The following is a 20,266-nucleotide window of genomic DNA, read 5'->3' as shown; positions in this document are numbered from 1 at the left end:
CTCAAGGTTTATCAGCATTTGAACCCTGCTTTCTTCTTTAGCCTTATCTTTCACTGGGCACCCCTATTCCACCACTGCTGAGCAACAACGGTTCTCTCTCTGTTTTCTTGTATTACTCTCTCTACCTGGAATCACCTCCTCACTATCTCCCATCCATTCCAATAACAAACACAAACTCGCTTTTAAATATTCAGCTCAGGCAACACCTCCTGGAGGCCTCCCTTGGCTCCCCTAAGGTAGCGTTGAGCACTCTGTCCCTGTGCTTCTAACGTCTTCTGTAGACAAGTCAGTGTACTTTGTTTACTTATTTATTTGCATGTGTTTCTTTCTGCTGTTCTGTGACTTGCTTGAGGGGAGGCACTGTATCTCATTTATCTTTGCATCCCCAGGACTCAGTTTCAATGCCTAATGTAAAATGAGGGCTTAACAAATCTTTACTGAATTTACACATCTTCTCAAACCCTGATCTAGCTGAGATAATCGATATATGGTTTTTTGAGCCTACTTTTGTTTCTTTCTTTTTTTTTTTTTTTAGAATACTCAAGAGGCTGTATAATATAATAGTTGAGAGCATGAATTTTGGAGCCAGACTGCCTAAACTTAAATCCTGTCTCAGCCACTCTTTAATTGTGTAAACCTTTTGCAAACTACCTAAATTCTTTGTGCCTCAGTTTCTCCATAGTTACTGTATTGTAAGTGTTGTTGTGATGATGAATCATGTTTTTACCCAAAAAACTGCTTAGAATAGGAACTGGCAAATACTAAGTACTTGGTGATATTAACTATTATTATTAGCATTACTTCAATCAATGTATTTAAACTTCACTTTCTTATTAGGTTACCAAAGCTGATTTTTAGAGGAAATGCATGCCAAATAATATTTCAAGATTATATCACATAATAATCGTCCCCTCAAAACTCCAGAAACAATTACAGTCTAGTTAATTTTTGCTCATCCATTCCTGCTTTGAAAATTTTTCATCTTGTTTTCTATATAGACAAGCAGCGCCGGCCTTAGGTTTTGTTTAGTTTCGCAGTCAGACAAGTTCATTTGATGAAGAGTCTTCCATCCCTCAGGAGGTTGGAAATATTTTCCTGTAACACAGTAATTTTATGACTTACTAAAATTTATCTAGTAAGTACATTAATTGATCTATGCATTTCAAATGGTTGGACTTGTTCTAGTTTTAAATCATCAAAGGAATGACTGATATATAGGCATTTAGTTTCTTTTTCCTTCCACTAAGTGTGGAAGATTCTAGGGTTAGGGTCTCAACTATGTCTGTAAGTGGCTAAATCACAACCTCACATTTCCTTTGCAATACAGTCTCCTGAACATTATTGCATAGTGGCATCACACGATTGGGAAAGCAGTTCCTTTTATGAACGCCATCACACACAAAAACGCACACACACACACTCATGCACACAGTCACAACACATCAGATCAGCAAAAGCTTATTAACAAAATAAAATGGCTTAGGGGTTCTGCAGTGTTGCTCTTTCTAAAATTATTTCCCTTCTTTTGAAACACATTGAATTCATAGTCACTTAAAGGCCGAGGTTAACTTGCCAGTAGCAGGTTTGAGAGATGAGAGCTAATGTCAGGGGACAGATGTTTTCTTTTGCAAATAACACCCTGTTATGTATTGTTCTCCACCACCCACGCCCAAACCGCTACTCGACCTAGGAAACAAATAGCACGAGGAACACAGATAACCTCAGGCTTCAGGTCTGTAATCTGACCGTGGCCATCGGCAGCCAGAAATGAGTTTCTTTCTAATCAGTCTTCCATCAGTCTCCAGTCACTCATATAAAGGAGCCCGGGGAGGGGAGGTTTCGCATTGCTCCTTCTTCAGCACCAGGGTTCTGGACAGTGCCGCGAGACGCCCGCGGCTCGCACGCCGCGTCTCTTGTCTCCTCCGGCGCCGCTGCTGCCGCCCCTCTACTGCCCCCTGCTGCAGAGAAAGAAAACTACATCGGGATCCATGCAGCCGGCAATGATGATGTTTTCCAGTAAATACTGGGCAAGGAGAGGCTTTTCTCTGGATTCAGCAGTGCCCGAAGAGCATCAGCAACTTGGCAGCTTAACAGTGAGTACTGAGTAGCTGGCACTCTTCAGCGGAGAGTTTTCTAGCGTAGCGATCGCCGTATCCTTGCCAGACGGACACCTGTTGTAAACCCACACACCTCAACTCCTTCCTCTTATCTGTCTGCTCTGCCTCCCTCCTGTCCGCCTTCAGCCTTCCTTCTCTCTCCATAAAGTAAAGCCGGTGTGCTGATCGATACGTGCTGAACTTCCTTCCCTTAAAGTTTATAAGTTGAAAATAAAGAGGTTCCTGAACATTAAGAATGAGAGATTGTGTGAACCAGTCTTACATCTATCCAAAGTGTGTAGAATTTTGAAAGGCCATTTATTATGAGTAGGAACAGGGAGAAGAAATTAAATAGATTTCTATGGTTCCTGCAAGATTATTGTGTCTTCTATACCCGCTTCCATCTACAAAGCCTAGTCTTTAAACACAGGAGTAATATTTTCTATTTTTGTCCATAGGTGCTCATTATTGGAATAAAAAAGATCTGATTCCTTTCAAAAGTTTTCCCGTGTTCCTCATTACTAGGGTTTTTTTTTTTTTCAGTTTAATTCATGGGGTAATGAAAGCAGTACATCATTTGTTTCAGCATTTAAGGCAGTTTTTGTATTTAAATAATAAAGGAATAAAAAAGTAATATTTTGCAGGACTTTAGATCGTGATTTGGGGTTTGGGGCAATAGTCACGTAGTTTAATAAAAAAAGACAGTGAAAAAAATGTATTCAGATTTCTAGTTATTAAAATATTAAATATTTCATTACTGTACTACCAGAGTTTATCAACCAACTACAATTCAGTCTGTATCATAGAAAAATCTGTTTTAATATTGTAGCTCCAAATATGTGCCAGAGGGTTGTATTGTACTGGTATATTACCACTGGCTAAAAATGTTGAAAAGTAAGCAAGGCAAGTTTTGAACTGTTTAAATCAATTTGCAAAAATGAGTCTAAAAATGTAAATAGATTTCCTAACATTTAAATATCATGAATATTTGAATGAGATAGTACATTAAGGCATTCTGGAGCCATAATGAACTGCCAGAAGGAAAACAAAGAAAACTCAGAGTTATGGTTAATGTCTAATAACCCTTTTGTATTAGAAAATGCTACTTAAATATATGGCAGATGTTGAGAGTACTACGACGTTTGAGCTTTTAATGACTAAACACACTGTCAAATGCCAATGCCTGTATAAACGCCTTCTCTCCCTCAAGTCATAAATTACGAAATTATTTATTTCTATGATATATAAATCTAGTGAGTGAGACAATACTAACATGTGAAAATAAAGCCAGTAGAGAAATCAGAGGAAGATAATGGCAAAGCCCTGTATCAAATGTACATTTCTCTGTTTCCTGAGGAAGAAATAGATCGATGTGACAGCACTACGTCACTGTCTGCCAGGGAGAAGTTTCGATGTTTGCCCAATTCTTCATCTGCATGTAAATAACCCCCCAATTACATCTTAGTTTGCACAGTCTGTCAAATAAAAGTTTCCAGTTTTTTTTAAGTTATGTATTTCTGACTATGTGATCCGAGTTTCTGGAATCTGTCATTTTTGTTTTTAGCCAGCAGGGCTAATAGTCACTACTTAGTCATGTATTACAGCATCTGAAACGAGCAATGCTGTGTTCATCTTTTCCAGCGTCTCAGATTCTACTCTTGGCTTCTAATGATGACTTAGTTCTTCCTTCCTTCCTTCCTTCCTTCCTTCCTTCCTTCCTTCCTTCCTTCCTTCCTTCCTCTTTCTCTCTCTTTCCCTTGTCTTTTTGTGTGTGTGTGGCTGTATTTTAATAGCCACTTTTCAGACACCAACTGCTGACACAGATGGCCTTAGCTGAGTACATCCCTTTGTGCTGAACGTCTCCAGATAGATTCACATTGACAGCGTGGATCTAATTGCAGAACAGAAGATTATCAATTTTAGTGCATGTCCTGACATATATCAGAATGAAATGAATATTTTGTTTTTAAGATTTAATCAGCACAAAAATTACTCTTGTGAAAAATATATGTTTGGTCTTATTCTTGTTATGTTTGGTAATGAAGATAGCTTCCATACGACTTAACTAGGCTAACAGACCAAATTTCATGCTGTAACATAAATCTAGAAAGAAAGGCAGGAATGATTCACACATGAGACTTTATACTTTATGATGGTGAGGTTTTTGTTGCTATTAAAGTGAAGCAAGTCTGAGTCCTCTTTAATTTCAACCACTGGATAGTATCTTTGAGCATTAGAAAGTAGTGTCCTCGAGTACATTACACCAGTATCATGACCGAAAGTTATCAGTGACTTGAAAACTTCTCCTCGAGTTTATATGATTTCTAGGGCTCCCAGCGTATGAATGGGTTATCTGGGGGGGAAGAAAACGCAGCCATAGAAAACTCTGGAATCCTGACTAATATTTGTGTGTCTGTGTTTCTACCTTCTTGAAGCTAAATAAAGCTAACTCTGGCAAAAGTGATGACAAAAAAGGCGCCAAAGGAAACAGCAAAACTGACACTGCTACCGAGAGCGGCAAGACTGCGGTCATATTCTCCCTGAAAAATGAAGTTGGCGGATTGGTCAACGCGCTGAAACTCTTCCAGGTGAATGTCAAATATCACCTCACTTCAGAAGTGCCTATGTGCTGGGTTGCAAACCTGAATCTATTTCTGGGTAACGTGTTGAAAGGTTCAAAGGCATCAAACAAACTTTGTGAGACTTTACGAGTGGAGTTGGTCTGTCAAACAAGCAACTAAGCCAATTCGTGGGTATCAGGTTTTATTAATTCAGAGTCAGCCTATTAGGGAGTCCGCAGACTGTTGCCAGGTGAGGAAGTCAGTAATTAAAAAATGTGAGTTTCCCACCTGGAAATGCAAATACAAACAGAGCCAGAGAGACCTTTAAATATCAAGAGACTGCAGCCTGATTCGATTTGTTGGCATTTGAATCACTCACGTGTCCTAGAGCATGTTTATTGCATAAAATGACACACATGAGGCTGGGCACCTGGTATTCCCCGGAGCCTCACTGTTTCATGAACTTAATGTGTCTTTTGTAAAGATGAGTCACTCTGGTTTACAAGCTAGGGCTAGCTCTCTCTTTATCTTACAGAAGTGCAGTAGCCTTTTCAGAGGCTCTTTGAGAGGGAGGACAGAGAAGCCCAGAAAAACAATTGTCTTCTTGCGGGGGTGCCCCTGATGGCTCCCCTGCCCCTCAGCAAGCCCCTCCTTGCCCAGTGCAGTTTTTCTGGGGGCCCTGATGGTGATGAGAGTTGCAAGACAGGGAGCCGAGCTCTGCCAGTGCCTCGGGCTGCTGCGGGGGGAAGATGGTTGGAACTGCAGTCAGAGGGTGCAGACCTGTGTTCTCCTGGCTTGGCTCATCTCTAGCTGCTTCCTAGGCTCAATTTCTTCATTTGTAAAATAGCGATAATAATTCCTGCCTAACGAGGTTGTTGTGATGAAACAATATGGGTGGAAGTGCTTTGTAAAGGGTCCAGAGAGGAGGCATTACTGTGATGCCTCTTCGATGACTGGAGAGGGGGAATTAGCAGCCTGATTTGGCAAATATCTCCTTGTTCTCTTTTGACCTTGAAGAGAGCTCAGGCAGCATAAACCGTGGTAATGGAAATCTGGGGAAATATTTTACATGTAATTGTATCATCCAGAGCTGTCTCCGTACGGTGCCCACAGGCCAATTCAATTAGACAGCTGGGGGCGGTGGAAAAGTCCCGGAAGAAGGAGTCAGTGGCCCTGAGTCTTCGCTCAACCATCAGCTAGTCATGGGGCCTTAGTTACATCACTGAACCCATGTGGACCTCAGCTTCCTTGTCTGAAAATATCGACTCTGCTTCAACCAAAGGATACTAAAAGCCCAAAGTGACACAACGTGTGTGAAGACTCTTGAATTTTGAACTTTAATATTAGTCTCACCTTTACTATCTGCCAATTTAGAAAATATGGCCTTATTGCGAAAGTTAATCAACACAGAAATAGAGCATTTAGTGTCCTGGTCACAGAATTAGTTTCTTTATACAGAGAAGGATGCTGTCTGATTTTACCTTAGTCTGGCGCCGGACAATACCTTGCCTGTGCTGAAAATTCGGAGGGCATCCAGGATTGCATTATGAGTTGCGCTGATGATCAGAGTCTACCGTGGACTGATAGGGAGGGATCTACTTATATGAGGGTGGGTTAGGGTGGAGAGAAGAACTCAGTCTTCCGTTAACTCAGGCCAAAGGAAGACTATATCGCTGGGGAAATTTAAACCTGAGGATTAAGTATTAAATTGCTGTCCTCAAGTACCTTAGTGTAAGATTTTACTTCTGATACGCATCAGGATAGTTGTAGCAACACATCCCTGGATAAGGCCAGCCTGGAGGTTGCTGAAAGAAACCAGTTACCAAATGGTTCCGTTTAGGGCTTCCCCTCTCCTCCCCATCCCCTCCCCCTCCCTCCCCCTCCTCTCCCTCTTCCCTCCTCCTTCTCTTCCTCCTTCTTTTTCTCTGTAGAGATCCCTTCTTGGCTACTTTCCTTGTTTCTTTTTTTTTTTCCCCTACAATGTGGACCACACTTTGGCCAGTGTTTCCCAAACTTCAGTCATTTTTGCATCACCTTCCCACTTCTGCCTCATCTGTCCGCTATTTGGATTATTAATTAGTTTCCCAAAGATTATCTTATTTTTAAGCTCTATTTCAAAAAGAAATGTTTTAGAACTATGAAATCAGGGGTTTGACTTTTAGTTAGATTTTTTGGGGAAAACATATAAAGCAAATAAATAAATCTGGGGATTAGAGGACAACATGATAAACTAACCCCCCCCCCCAAATAATCATGTGCACCACCAGTGGGATGTGGACATCCCCGAGAAGTGACAATGTTCATAATTATCATACATTTTTTGGGTCCTTTACATACCTTAATGTCCCCCTTTTAAAAAATGAGATGGGAAAACCTACATGCAGTCACTATTCTTATTAACAGAGATAATGGTTGGCAAGAATTTCCATGTTTTAGTCAACAGAGAGTGAGATGATTGCCTTTTCCTCTTTGGTGGGCGCGTGGCACCTTTTTGCTCATGAGTTGAACAAGAATGGCCCATGGCATCCCTTTTACCGTGTCCTGAAGGTGAGTTAGAGCTGTTGCTTCTATTTCCACAGGAAAAACATGTCAACATGGTTCACATCGAGTCCAGGAAATCCCGGCGAAGAAGCTCGGAGGTTGAAATTTTCGTGGACTGTGAGTGCGGCAAAACAGAATTCAGTGAGCTCATTCAGTCACTGAAATTTCAAACCACAATCGTGACGCTGAATCCGCCAGAGAACATTTGGACAGAGGAAGAAGGCAAGGCCAGTTTTTGCTTGTCGGGGGATTTTGCAATAAGGCAAATGTTGCAAAGGGGAAAACACAATCTGTGAGCTAATATTTCTGAACCCACGCTGTGTTTTCAACAGAGCTGGAGGATGTGCCCTGGTTCCCCCGGAAGATCTCTGAGTTAGACAGATGCTCTCAAAGAGTCCTCATGTATGGCTCTGAACTGGATGCCGACCACCCAGTAAGTGTCCCATAAAATCCATTCCTCGTGGCTCTTCCAGCTCCTCCCGTCTGCCAGCCAGGGTACCAGTCTGTGCCGTAATGCTTTCCTGTACAGCAACTTACTATTTATTCCCCCTAACTGAGAGCAAACTTTTAAGTGTTGAAGCTTCCCTGCCCATATGTCTGGCTGGAAGCATTTCTACCTAGCATTTATTTATTATGTTTTTAAAGGATTGGGTAGAGGAGGAGAGTATAAACCTTGGAGAATATTTCCGTGGAATTAGACAGCCTGAAATATACTTGCAGATGGTGACCCTTGGAAAAACGATGAGCTGAAATGGATCACCGCTTTGGGAAACCAAGGGGGACTAGGCATTACAGGGCTCAGTGAGAGACTAAAATTCCCCTTGCCACTTCCCTTGACTGGAGGTAGTTAGGTGTGGAGTAATGTGCTGGACTCCAGTCTCTGTGGGAAGGCAGAGGGTTGGTTATAGAATAAGGCTGTCGTGGAAGACACATCCTTCCCCCCATCTACTCTGAATCTATTTACCACCATCTCTCCTCCACGCCAATAAAATGACCACATGTAAAGAAATATGATATGTAGTGAGCACTTCCCACTGTTCCCTGTCTCCCCCTTCACATCAGTTTTTATTTAACACAAGAGGCCTGGAACTTCTTTATGGTCGGAGTGAAGTACAGTTAATCATCTGGGAGAAGCAAGCAATGTACTCATTCTTTACAAGCCGTTTTCCCCCCCGGCGCCCTTTGCCTAAAAATGGCCAGGTTAAAGGGTGAAACCCAAGTGGACTAGTCATGCTTATAGGAGCCTTTTCTGGTCTGAGGGTAATGGTTTTCAGATACTCATTTTATTTAAATGGAGGAAATCTGATAGTGAGACTACATGCAGAGGTCCTAAGGGTGGCCCCAGGACCAGCCACATCGGCCTCACCTGGGGGCTGGTTCTAGCAAGCACACACTTCAGTTTGAGAACCACTGTTTTAAAGGAAACTGTGACAACTTCGACAAGAGGGAATTTTTCAATGAAATCAGTCATTTGGCATAATATACAAATTCAAGTCAATTCATAGCATACCAAACAAACCTAATTTAATTGTATGACTTTTAAAAAGCTGAAATTGCTCAAAGACAATGTATTACATTTGCCAATATGACCTAAACTTTCAGTATAATTCATAGTAGTTCACATGGAAGGCTCCTGAACTTTAGAAAAATTCTCAAAATTGCCTTTAATAATCATCTATTTGTTTATCTTCTCTTTCCCTGCCTTGGAGGAATCAGAATTAGCACCGAAGCCTGATTTAAGAGATTAGCAAGTAACAGGATAGCCCAGACACCAGCTGTTAATTGGCAGGGTGACCTTGGGCAAGTCCGTGTATTTTTGCAACTCAAATTTTTTATGTAGGAGGTGGAAATAAAATTCTTATTGACCTCAGAGGGGTGTTTGAAGAGCCTAGTTAATCAAACAACTGGAAAGCATTTTGGCAAGGGTGAATGCTTAATTCCAGGAGTGGAAATACTGTTTTAAATCATCCAGATCAACGCCTGGACAGTAAAGGATTTCTTGCTAACTTCCTATTTCCAAATGCTCCCTGTAGTCTAATTTGAAAATTACTCAACCTGGAGAAAGCGGGTCAGACATTTTAACGGAACAACCATAGGAACCACTGACCTTGCTGTTAAAAAACACCCAAAAAACCCAATGCCCTGCATCAATTTTCCTGTGCTTAATTTTGATCCATTCCTCCTAATTATACCCACCTTATGAAATCTTACTTTCTATGCAGCCACTTGAAATAATTACTTAGCAATCTCCTACCTCACTCATCATTTTTTTTTAACCATGCGTATTTCTTCCATAAGCATACCCAATATTCATTATGCGAAATTTGATGTTGGTAAGCTGGGTGTTTTGGTTTTTTTTTGTAAGTTATTGTTTGATGAAGATAGAAGATCCCCTGAGGCAGGGATTGTTGTGTTAGGATGACATTCTAGTGCTAGGAAGGCTCAGAAGGGGCTTGGAATGTGGGTCGGGTTGCTGGGCTCCCTAGAAAGGGTTAAATATGTAGGCCAGTCCATCTTAAACTTTAATGGACAAACGAATCACCTGGAGGATCTTTTCAACATGCAGGGAGGTGGGGCTGAGGTTAGCAAGCTCCCAGCTGAGGCCTACCCTAGAGGTCTGGGGAGCACACTTTGAGCAGCCAGAGTCTAGACAGAGAGAATCTTTCAAAGTGTGATTCAAGTTCCCCCCATAAGTGCTGGTTAAAAATGCAGTACCTTGAGGCTCCCCTGAAGCCTACTGAATCAGAACTTCCAGGGAGGGACCCTGGAATCTTCATTTAAAAGGATTTGCAGGAGCCCCCAATGAGCTCTAAAGTTTGAGAACGGACGTCTTAGCCCCCTGATTCACGGCAATAGCTTTCCATTCAAGTAATCTGTGGGGAATTAAAAAATATTTGACTGCCAGGGTCTCAGCTCAGAATGCTTGAATCAGAACTTCTGGGAACGTGTCCAGGTTTGGAGTAGGAGTCAGAGCCCCCTGGATGACCCCAGTATTCCAGTGGGGTTGACCTCTTTGGGACGGCTATGTGTGCCAACGTACACACAGCTGAGCACCTTCCGCTGTGGACCGGGTCTCTGCAACCCTTGATATAAACTGAGAGAGGAAGGGTGGTGCACAGCCAATACTTTCTGAGCGCTAGGGTTGCCAATTTACCAAATAAAAATATAGGATGCCGAATTAAATTTGCATTTTATATAATAAGCAGTTTTTTTTTTTTTTTTTTTTTTTTTAGTGTAAGTTATGCACCACGTATTGCACCGGTGTCCTGTATTTTATCCAGTAACCTTATCCCTGGCTTCAGTTTAGAGCAGATGGCCAAGGCATGCTGTGTCTCTGTGATGGCTGGTGTAGCTACTAGCATCCCTGTTTTGTTTCATCGGTCTGAGGTCCCATCCAGGAAGCTCTGGATCGCCCATAACACTTGCATGATCACCGCCACACTCAGCTGATGAGGCGTGATGAGTAAATCATTCTCGAGGGTGCCTAGAAAAGATGCAGGTGTTTGCTGAGAAGTGGGTGGAGATGCTTCAGGAAGCCCAGCAGATTACGATGCTGCTTCCACGGTGCCTGGTTTGGCAGGAACCAGGGAACACAGGCTGTGTTCTTCACAGAGCTCTTCCCCTTTATTCACAGCCTGCTCGCTTTCTGAGTGGTAAGGATGCTTGAACCCTTCCGTCTTCCCATCCCAGGTCTCTTGCGGTGACTAGTGAGTGTTGAAACCCATACTTTCCAGTGTGACCGTGTCTATCCTTTATAGCATAAGACCTTTTCTTAGGTCACAGACCCATTTATGAATGTGGTAACTATGGTCACAAAATTTTGTATACACACATTTGAAGGCTTCGCAAGCCTGCCTAGGAGCTCCAGTTTAAAATCTCCCAACTCCTAACGGAAGAAAGAAAGCACTAGCTTTGGGGTGGGGGTGCTTCACTTCCGCAGGGCACTCCCTCCCTCCCTCTGCTCATGACCCTCTTGGCATCCCCGAGAGAAAGGCTGTTGGCAACGGAAGTTCTTCATGTCTGTTCGGTACACAGTCCTGTGAAGGATCTCAAGGCCAGTCCTCCTTCAGCCAGAAGAGGGAACAGAAAGGATTTTCTCCGAGTTCGGGTTTCCTCTTGAACAGGCCCCCTTGCATAAGTGTCTGAGTTGACACTGAGTGAGCAGAGGCCGTGCAGATCTCTGTGGGGCTGTCCCAGCCCTCCTCTCAGGGCCCTCTCATCCCAGCAGCCTGGCCCCTGGCCTGGCCCCCCTCCTCAGACCAGCCACAGCTCCCTGCTTTCCCTCTGGGGTTGCAGGGGTTTGCAGCCGTAAGAAGTTAAATGGCAACAATTCCTGCTGGGTTTGCAGCAGTTGCAAGAAATAAGCCTGGAAAGCATTGATTGTCTGAAAGTACCTGAAGGAAAGGAAAATGGAAAACCTGTTGACAAGAGGAGAGGTTCTTGGGTAAACCAGGAGGCCTTTCAGAAGGATTCCACTAGACTGAAGAGTGACAGACAGTATGTTTAAATTCCCAAGTGCATGGTGACGGGTAAAACCTTGAGGCTGGCTAAAGACTGGTCAGAATCATAGAACCCAGCCAGGGAGGGAGCTAACCTGCTATCCTGTGCACAAGTCTCTTGTAATCGATTTGTGTTGTGTGGCTATACTCATAACACACAGCAAAACCTCTCTAATTCATCCCATTTGGGGATTTGATGATTATTCTGAAAGATAGGATTTTAATACATGTACATTTATTGGTCAGTTACACAAAGCAATTAAAGTTAGCTTAACTCACTGAATAGCCATGTTAAAGGGACCTGTTTTAATGAACAAATAAGATTAATTTGTAAGTAAGATCAATTACACGTAAATGATACTGGAAAACCAAAGAATATTATTCACAGTAACAACTGGCTTAACTAAGCCAGTCTGCCTACTTTGTGGAAGGATAAACCTGAGTCTGAATTCCCACACATCCCAAAAGAGGGCAGCCTGAATTTAATGAGGTTTCACGGTAAGCACAATTCGCGTCTGCCTTTGTCACGAAGACGGCCATCCAACGATAAAATTTACATTTGACTTGGACACTCACTAAACATCATAGTGGTTTTCTTTCTTTTTTTCTCACAGCGATTTTTTTTTTTTTTGGATTGGAATACTTAATATTTTTATTACTTTTTTATTGAAGTATTACAATGTTGTGCTAATTCGGGGTGTACAGCATAGTGATTTGTGTATATATTCCTTTTCATATTCTTTCTCATTACAGGCCATTATGAGGTATTGAATATTTCCTCACAGCGATTTTCTTTTAGGCTTTCTGCAGCTAATTTTCTGGCACTCTGCTGAATAACTTAATCTCCTTTCTCTTTAAGGGATTTAAAGACAATGTGTATCGACAGAGAAGAAAGTATTTTGTTGATGTCGCCATGGGTTATAAATAGTAAGTACCTGTGTAAATCTTTCTTGTGACTTGTTGCTGGTGAGTTAGGAAAAAACCCACGCTGTGTTAAACAGACCTGTCTTCTCTTCACTTTGACTTTTGCAGAAAGCAGGCATGAACCATTTTAAACACTCACCAACTCTGCAGGCTTTAAATGCCAACACAGATGTTTGACATCCAGGGAATAATTGTAAGATAATGAGAGCCGCGGGCCACATGCCCAGCGCTCCATTTTCACCGGCGCACTCGTGGCTCAGTTAAGGCAAGGAGCCATTTTTTTTTGTTCACTCTGTGGGGCCCAGAAAATGTTTTAATTTGACTTTCGACTCGACTTTTTAGTAACCCCTTCCACGTCCAGCTTCGCCAGTGAAAGTTGAGGATTCAGCAAGAATGGCGAAAGGGCAGCCGAAATAAAACAGAAATGCTTTTGCTTCACAGGGAAAGGGGAGTTCCCTGTACACTGGAGGGTTTATGGTAGAGTTTCATCCCCAGTCCGGGGTCAGGGTGGGGATGAGACTGGAGACCTCAGGACTGGGCCGAGGACCGTGCTGAGTGTATTGTCACCGGCAGCCACGCAGTGCGGAGACCGCAGGCCGTGTCTAGGAAGATGGCATGGACGCGAGGCCTCGGTTAATTCTGCTCACGCTAGTGAAACTTACAGACCGTCGCAGGGCTGTCGCTATCTGTCCTTTGGTATGTGATCAGCTACATGAATCTTGTCATCAGAGCAAAATGCAAATCTGCACCTGGTAGGAAAGAGGCTTTCTTACCCTAGTTGAGACTGGTGAGAAGGTTGACTGTCCCGTGGGGCAAGTTTCTTGGTGAGAATTTAGGACATTATGTGTGTTATAGAGGGTACCCGTGTGTTTTTCTTCCTTCCTTCCTTCCTTCCTTCCTTCCTTCCTTCCTTCCTTCCTTCCTTCCTTCCTTCCTTCCTCCCTCCCTCCTTCCCTCCCTCTCTCTCTTTCTTTTTGTTTTTAAGGACTCTGACGCACAGGTGCTTAAAGCAAAGTGAGAGGTTTCCCCATCGCACCTCTGATTGACAGTCCTTTGCTCGTTTCTAACTTCCCTTGATGCTTTGGCATTCTTCCCTTCCCTTCCTCCTCCCAGGCCCCAGGCATCCTTCATCCTTTCTCCACCATGTTTGTAATCAGGACAACCAGGACTCTTTGGCATTCGCTTTTCCATGTGTGTCTATTCCAGTCCCTCCTCCTCTGTTCCAAGCAGCCTCTCGACCCTCTTTAGACCCCCCCCACCCCCTCACATCATCAGTGCTCACGGCTTATCTGGGCTCGGGCCAAACCTCACACTCCTTTTGGACCCTCAGCATGACAGATCACTAGCCCCGTCACCCAGTGTTTCCTAATTAAATGCCAAGCGAGGACTGATGGGCCAAATTCCCTTTTTCACATCAGGCCCTGAGAAGTGGTTATGAGCCTGAAGACTGGCTCCCTCTGGTTTGCGGTCGCTCCCTGTGGAATCAGGTCATGTCGGCTTAGATGGGTCCTTACAAGGCGTGTGGGCAGGATGGGCCTTTGGGGCATGACCTGTCCCGGACATGGTAAAAGCTCAGAGCTTGGCAGAGCCTTTTTCTTGAGCTAAAACAGAGAGAGAGAAATGTATTTAATACATACATGCTGTATGTACTGTATTATATACAAAGGGACAACACATGTTTGTGTGTATATATATGTATAAAGGATTGTGTTAGTACAGTGATCAAGGGATTACCTCAAATATTATTTCTTCATTCTTGAGCCCAGAAACTGGACAGACAGGCTGACAGTGTGGTGACACTGGTAGAACTGGTGTATATATATGAGTGGACCAGTTTCAAGGAGCATTGATAAGGATGAGTCTTACGCTTTTAAAGAAAACCTATTTATATGGAGAAGAGAGGAAAAGAACATGGAGTTAAAATGACAGTGGGGAGGCTCTCAAAGTGGTAACAAGAGTTTGCATTTGCCATTTTCTCTTAGCTCAAGAGTGAAATGGAGGTGTGGTGTCTAGGGAACACTGGAGGCTGGACACAGTGGAGGTTTTACACACAGGAGGGCTGCACGCAGCTGGAGCAGTCCAGGATCTGGTCCGCGTTTGCAGGGGCCTGACTTTTTGTAACTGAATGCCCAAGAGGCTGAGGGAGGCAGGAAACTGCCGAGTCATCATTACACAGGGAGAAACTCCTGTCCCAGGACTCCTACGACACTCCCAGTTGTCGTGATACCAGAGAGGCTGTATTATGTTATCTGATGGATACAGAGTCAGAGGACAGGGTGTTTAACTAAGAGTTTGAAATCCAGGGCATTGTATCCCTCTGCCCTGGACGACGCTGATGACATAGAATAACAAAGTGATTAAAACCTGGGGCTTTGGAGTCAGACGATGTGGGGTTCGAGTCCTGGCTTCACTCTTTCTAGCCACTCTATCAAACCTCACTGTGCCTCTCGGGTTCTTTATCTGGAAGTGGGTCTAACAACGGGACCCACCTCTGGGATGTAGTCAGGATTGTGAAAGAGGATGCAGGTGCTGTGCTGAGCACGGAGATGGTCCAGGATTTGTGATCATCAATGTCAGTTATGGTTATTACATCCTCCTCCTCCCTTTCCTCAGGCTGGCTTCAGTTCTCAGGTGATCCACTGTTTCATTCTTTAGCTAGGTTAATTCCACTGTTAATGTGCCATCTTAGCAAATACTGTAGCTCCCTAGGGTCCCTAGTTTCTCATTTAAAGGCTGCTCATGAACTGACACTTTTTGTGCTGCCCAACCTCCCTCTTTATGGAGAGATCTCGTAGGAAGCAATCCTAGACCCATTTGGGTGTGTGGGGAAGCCTCCAATATACTGATGATAGATCGCCAGTTGGCCTTGGGTGCTTCTTGTAAGTGGACAATGTGAGCCAAGTGCCTGCCAGGAGTGGTTAACCCTGGAAGACACAAATCTAGGACTAGCAGAACCTAGTAGGGAGAAAAGGATTGCTCCTTAGTGCCCCTCGCACCGTCACTGCTGTGGCTTCTCTGAGTGTAAATATGAGTATACATAAGACTTAGCCAGTGTGTATGTGTGTGTGTATGCAAGCTCGTGCAACAGTGCTGGTGGGATGGGGCACAGGTGCTCCCAAATCCCAGGTCGGCCTGGGCCATGGTCTCCAGTTCGCCATGCCGTAAGGAAGATTTCCTTTGGGTTTCACAGAAAATAAAGATGCAATTGCTAATTGACATAGGTGTTTTTCTAGAGCTGATGGCTTTCCGACTGAGCAAAGGAAAAAAATGTCAATACAATAATTGCTTAAAACAAACTCGTGATTCAATCTGATTTTCCAAACCAAAGCTTGGAACCACTGGTCTGTGGAGCAGATTATTTGAAATTGGGGTGGTCCTGAAAAATCCGGCATGTGAGGTCTCTTCAAATATAGTTTGTTAATAATAAAATTAGAGACCACTTGGATACCGGGAGAAGACTTTCATTCCCTGTTGATAATTCATTCAGGCTTTATGAGCACTAAGAAGTCAAATATATGGTCAGAAATGTCGATGAAGACGGAGTGCAGATATTTTGGTGGTGGTGTAGCGATGGGCAGGATGGAGACTGAGGTGTCGATAGGTAAGGGGAAGAAGAAGATGTGAAATCCAGAATAATGGATATCGAAACACTTTAAGGAATTTGTGTTGAATACTGTATTTTTCTGTGGTAGTCTTGAAGGGATAAAGCAGGGGGAAAAAATCAACCCAAGCAGAGAAAAATAAAAAAAATTCTACTTGACGATGAAAAACAGCAGGCTCAAAGTCCGTGTTACCATGAAACGGGAAGAGGAGAGGGAGTGGGGCCATGTCACATGCTGAGACCCTTGGTAGGTGCCACTCAGGGGAGATGCTGATTGACAGCTCTGCTGAGAAACAGGATTGATTACCCAGAGGCCCTCCACCCGCAGACCTGCCTGAGCACTGGGGAGGCCTAATTGCCTCACCAGTAACAGTAGAGAAACATTCATCAGTGCAAACATCATTCTCCATGGATGACCCGAGAAGGAAGGCAGTGAACGAGGAGGGCGCTGCTTCCAAAATCATCCTTGAGACAGCATGCGGATCACATCCCCGTCTTCCGCCACCCAAATAAAAGAAATCCTAGTATAAACAGAAGAAGCAGCACCCCGTGATTAGATGATGGGCAGTGTGTGTAGACGTGCAGTTAGGAGGAAAAGGAGGTGTGTGGGGGGCAGATGGCGTGTGGAGGAAGAGACAATCAGGACTGTGATAGCGTGGCGGTTAGGTCTGGCTGAAACAATCCAGTTTTCCATCATATTTTAACCCTGGCATTAGCTTTGCTGTGTGTCTGTGGGTTAAACAATTGCTGTATGGTTGGGGAAGAAGAATCAGTAATACATTTTTTTCCAATCCACTAGAAAGAAACACGTTTTTCTTTGGGGGCTATTACAGTGATTATTCCTCAGTAGTAGGCATGCATATTTAATTTAATTATGTTTTTGGTGGGGGTAGCGGTAGTTATTTCGATCCATCTTGCTCTCTTGGAAAGAGGCCCCGAGCCCTGACTTTAATTATGCCGCTCTTGTTTGCCTAAATTGATTCTGAATATTACCGTGATGGTGTGTTATGACTGTACTTTCTCCTGGTTGAAATTCAAGTGGTACATGAATTTCATGGTCTTCTCATGGGGCTGCTTCCTCTTTGATTGATTTATTTTTTTTAGTCCATGTAACAGGGAAATGCAAATATCCATAGGTAAGGTAAATAAGGGAGTTTCAACACGCCAGAATTTGCTTAAAGTTGAAAAATCCCCTAATTTGCCAAGAGAACTTATTTGATTTCAAATTCAGGGGTCCAGGTGATTCCTTAACATCTCTTAGCCTCAGTTTTCTCCTCTGTAAAATGGAGATAATAGTATCTCTTCCTCTTGTCTGCTGGAAGTGCTTTAGGGATTAAGCAAAATCAATGGATCGTTGCTACACAATGTACTGTATTATTAGCTTAATCAAAACAATAATGAAAGAATCTAGACCAAAAGCCTGAGGTTCCTCAGACTCCCGACCCACTTGGAGGGTTGCTTTCTCTAGTTTCTTTTTTGATCTGAGAGGCAGTGTGTGCAGTGGTTAAGAGGGCAGAAATTAGAGCTGCACTGCCCGAGGTGAATTCCAGCTTTCCTACTTCCCAGCTGAGAGACCTCTGTGAAATATTTGTCTTCTGTGCCTCAGTTTCCTTATCTGTAAAATGGGGTAACTCTCCTACTGCTTATGGGATTGCTGTAAGGATTAAACGAACTAGTGTATGAACAGCACTTTGGAACTACAGAGGAACTGCTATATAAGTATTTGCTAATATTGTTACAGTATTTTTCTTACTTGAACTGATCTTTCCTTTTTGTCTACCCTCATGCACCAAATCTTTCTATTACCTTTTGGGGTATCTTTATTCCCCTCAGCTAAGACTTTCTTTAAGCCCTGACTTCCACCTGATTTTTACACTGCATTAGTTATTCATTTCTGTGTAACAAATGACCCCCAAACTGGGCAGCTTAAAACAACAATTATTTTCTCACAACATTTCTGAGGGGCAGGAATGAAGGAGCAGCTTAGCTGGGTGATTCTGGATCAGGGTCTCTCATGAAGCTGGAGTCAAAGCGTTGACCAAAGCAGCAGTCATCTGAAGGCTTGACTGTGGCTGGAGGATCTGCTTCCAGTATAGTCACCCACATGGCAGTTGGCAGGAGGCCACAGCTTCTTGCAACCTGAGCCTCTGTGCTTTTTATAACCTAGCTTCTGAAGGGACCTTCCATCACTCCTGATATGTTCTATTGGTTTCATAGCGCAACTCTGACACACTGTGGGAGGGGACTACACATAGCCCTGAATACCAGGAGGCGGGGTTCATTCAGAACTGTCTTGGAGGCTGGCTACTACATGCATCTAACTTGTACTCAATTTTATTTCTTTAAGACCCTCCCTAACTGCTTTCCCACAGTGGGTTCCTGCATTATCTGCCAAACTAATTTTTGTGAAAGCAGAGTTAGCAGAACAGGTGGCAGATGTATAGGCTTTGGAGCGAGACAGAACTGGGCTTGAATTCCTGCTCCATCACTTACAAGCTCTGTGGCCTTGAGCGCTGACCCAGCCTCTCTGGGTCTCAGCGCCCTCGTCTTAAAATGGGCACCATGTCTGCCGCATATGGTTCAGAGGATTATCAGTCATTACAGATACCAGTTGGTACTAACTGGTGTTGAATCTCTGCTAGATACAATTATTATTATCCTGTGTTAAGTACCTGACGGTTCCTTGATTCCAGGTAATCATCTGTTAAGCTCACTTACAAGGAACATAGGACCTTAAGGAGTGAATGAATTAAAGAATTCCAGGTTCCACAATGGACTGGGATAAAGGAGCTTTTCAAAAACGTATATGTGTGTGTAGATTACAGTTTCATGTAACTCATGCACACAGCTTGAACTTCAATCTGAAAAACTGACCTTCTCCAATGCCTTCCCAGGCCAGTGAGTCTCCAGTAAGGTTAGAGAGGGCAGGTTGGGGCTGGGCTCTGCTGGACTCATCCCTGAATGGCTGATGGTGGTAGAAATGTTCACGGAAGCTGGACCTCTCGGCTGTCATGATCAGGCAGTTTTAGCTTCTTTTTGTTAAATTCCTGCCATGAGCTGGACACCATGTTAAACATATCGCTTATGTTCTTTCATGTGAGTCTAATGATTCACAATAGATTAGTCATTGTACTCATTTTGAAGATGAGGAAGCTGAGGTTCAGAGACATTAAGAAACATACTAAAGGTGACACAACAGACTCTCACTGAATAAATACCAGTTATTGATGCTCTAATTTCTCTGAAGTTGGGCAGTAAATTAAAGAGTAGAGTTAAAGCAAATCTCTGAAGTCTAGGTTTACTTCCCAGATGACTGCATAGTTTCTGAGGAAGGTCACTGTCAAATGTGGCTCTCTTAGAGAATCTGCATGTCTTTCTTTGCTCAGGAAGCCACATCTTTCTCTTCTGTTTCTTCTTCTCCGTTTTTTTTTTTGGTCTGGAAGTGGCTGTAGCCCTACACTGACATAGGCGGCTCACACACAAGTTGAAAGTAACAGTGACAAGAACAAAGGGACTTGGCATTTTAAAAAGTCGTTCTTCTCTTTACAGAATTCTCAGCATATCTGAAATGCACATAGTTCTTGCACGTACTTAATACATTTAAGACTTTATGGAGCCAAGCCTCAAACCAGCCCTGTCTGACTTCAAGACTGCTGTCTCTCCCAGGGCGCTCGGGACATCTGTCTGTCCCTGCCCCACATGGTGGATTCTGCTCTGCTCTCTCAGGCCTGTGCTTTTCTCCCACCCAAAGCCCGACCCTTGTGGGATATATAACAGCTGGAAATAAACACAGCTGAGCTGAGGCCTGAAAAACAATTACCAGGGATTTGTCTCTCTCTGCTTTTTTCTAGCTGCTAGCCTATTTACTTCTTGATTTTTTGATTTACAAAATTGCACCCTTTGTGATTCATTTGCTCCGAGAGTGTAAGTACACAGCTAAACAGAGACTCTAAAACAAAATAGCCCCAAATGGGGACTAGCAGATTTGAAAAGTGCAATCACCCAGCCCAGCAGGCTCATTCAATTTGAGTGAATTTGTGAATA

At 43.3% G+C, this 20,266-nt stretch overlaps 1 protein-coding gene across 1 annotated transcript in view; it reads left to right on the top strand.

The window, feature by feature from the left end:
* Positions 1 to 1,944: 1,944 nt before the first annotated feature.
* Positions 1,945 to 20,266, top strand: part of TPH2 (tryptophan hydroxylase 2) — a 96,629-nt gene continuing 78,307 nt past the window's right edge. The window contains exons 1-5 of the mRNA XM_010958860.3: positions 1,945 to 2,093; positions 4,532 to 4,684; positions 7,237 to 7,420; positions 7,531 to 7,631; positions 12,557 to 12,624. Of these exons, the coding sequence (XP_010957162.2) occupies positions 1,989 to 2,093; positions 4,532 to 4,684; positions 7,237 to 7,420; positions 7,531 to 7,631; positions 12,557 to 12,624 (611 nt within the window). The 5' untranslated portion in view covers positions 1,945 to 1,988. The remainder of the gene's footprint in view (positions 2,094 to 4,531; positions 4,685 to 7,236; positions 7,421 to 7,530; positions 7,632 to 12,556; positions 12,625 to 20,266) is intronic.

The sequence above is a fragment of the Camelus bactrianus genome, chromosome 12, assembly GCF_048773025.1.
Source record: "Camelus bactrianus isolate YW-2024 breed Bactrian camel chromosome 12, ASM4877302v1, whole genome shotgun sequence".
NCBI lineage: Eukaryota > Metazoa > Chordata > Mammalia > Artiodactyla > Camelidae > Camelus > Camelus bactrianus.
This window is presented reverse-complemented; position numbering and strand designations above follow the sequence as displayed.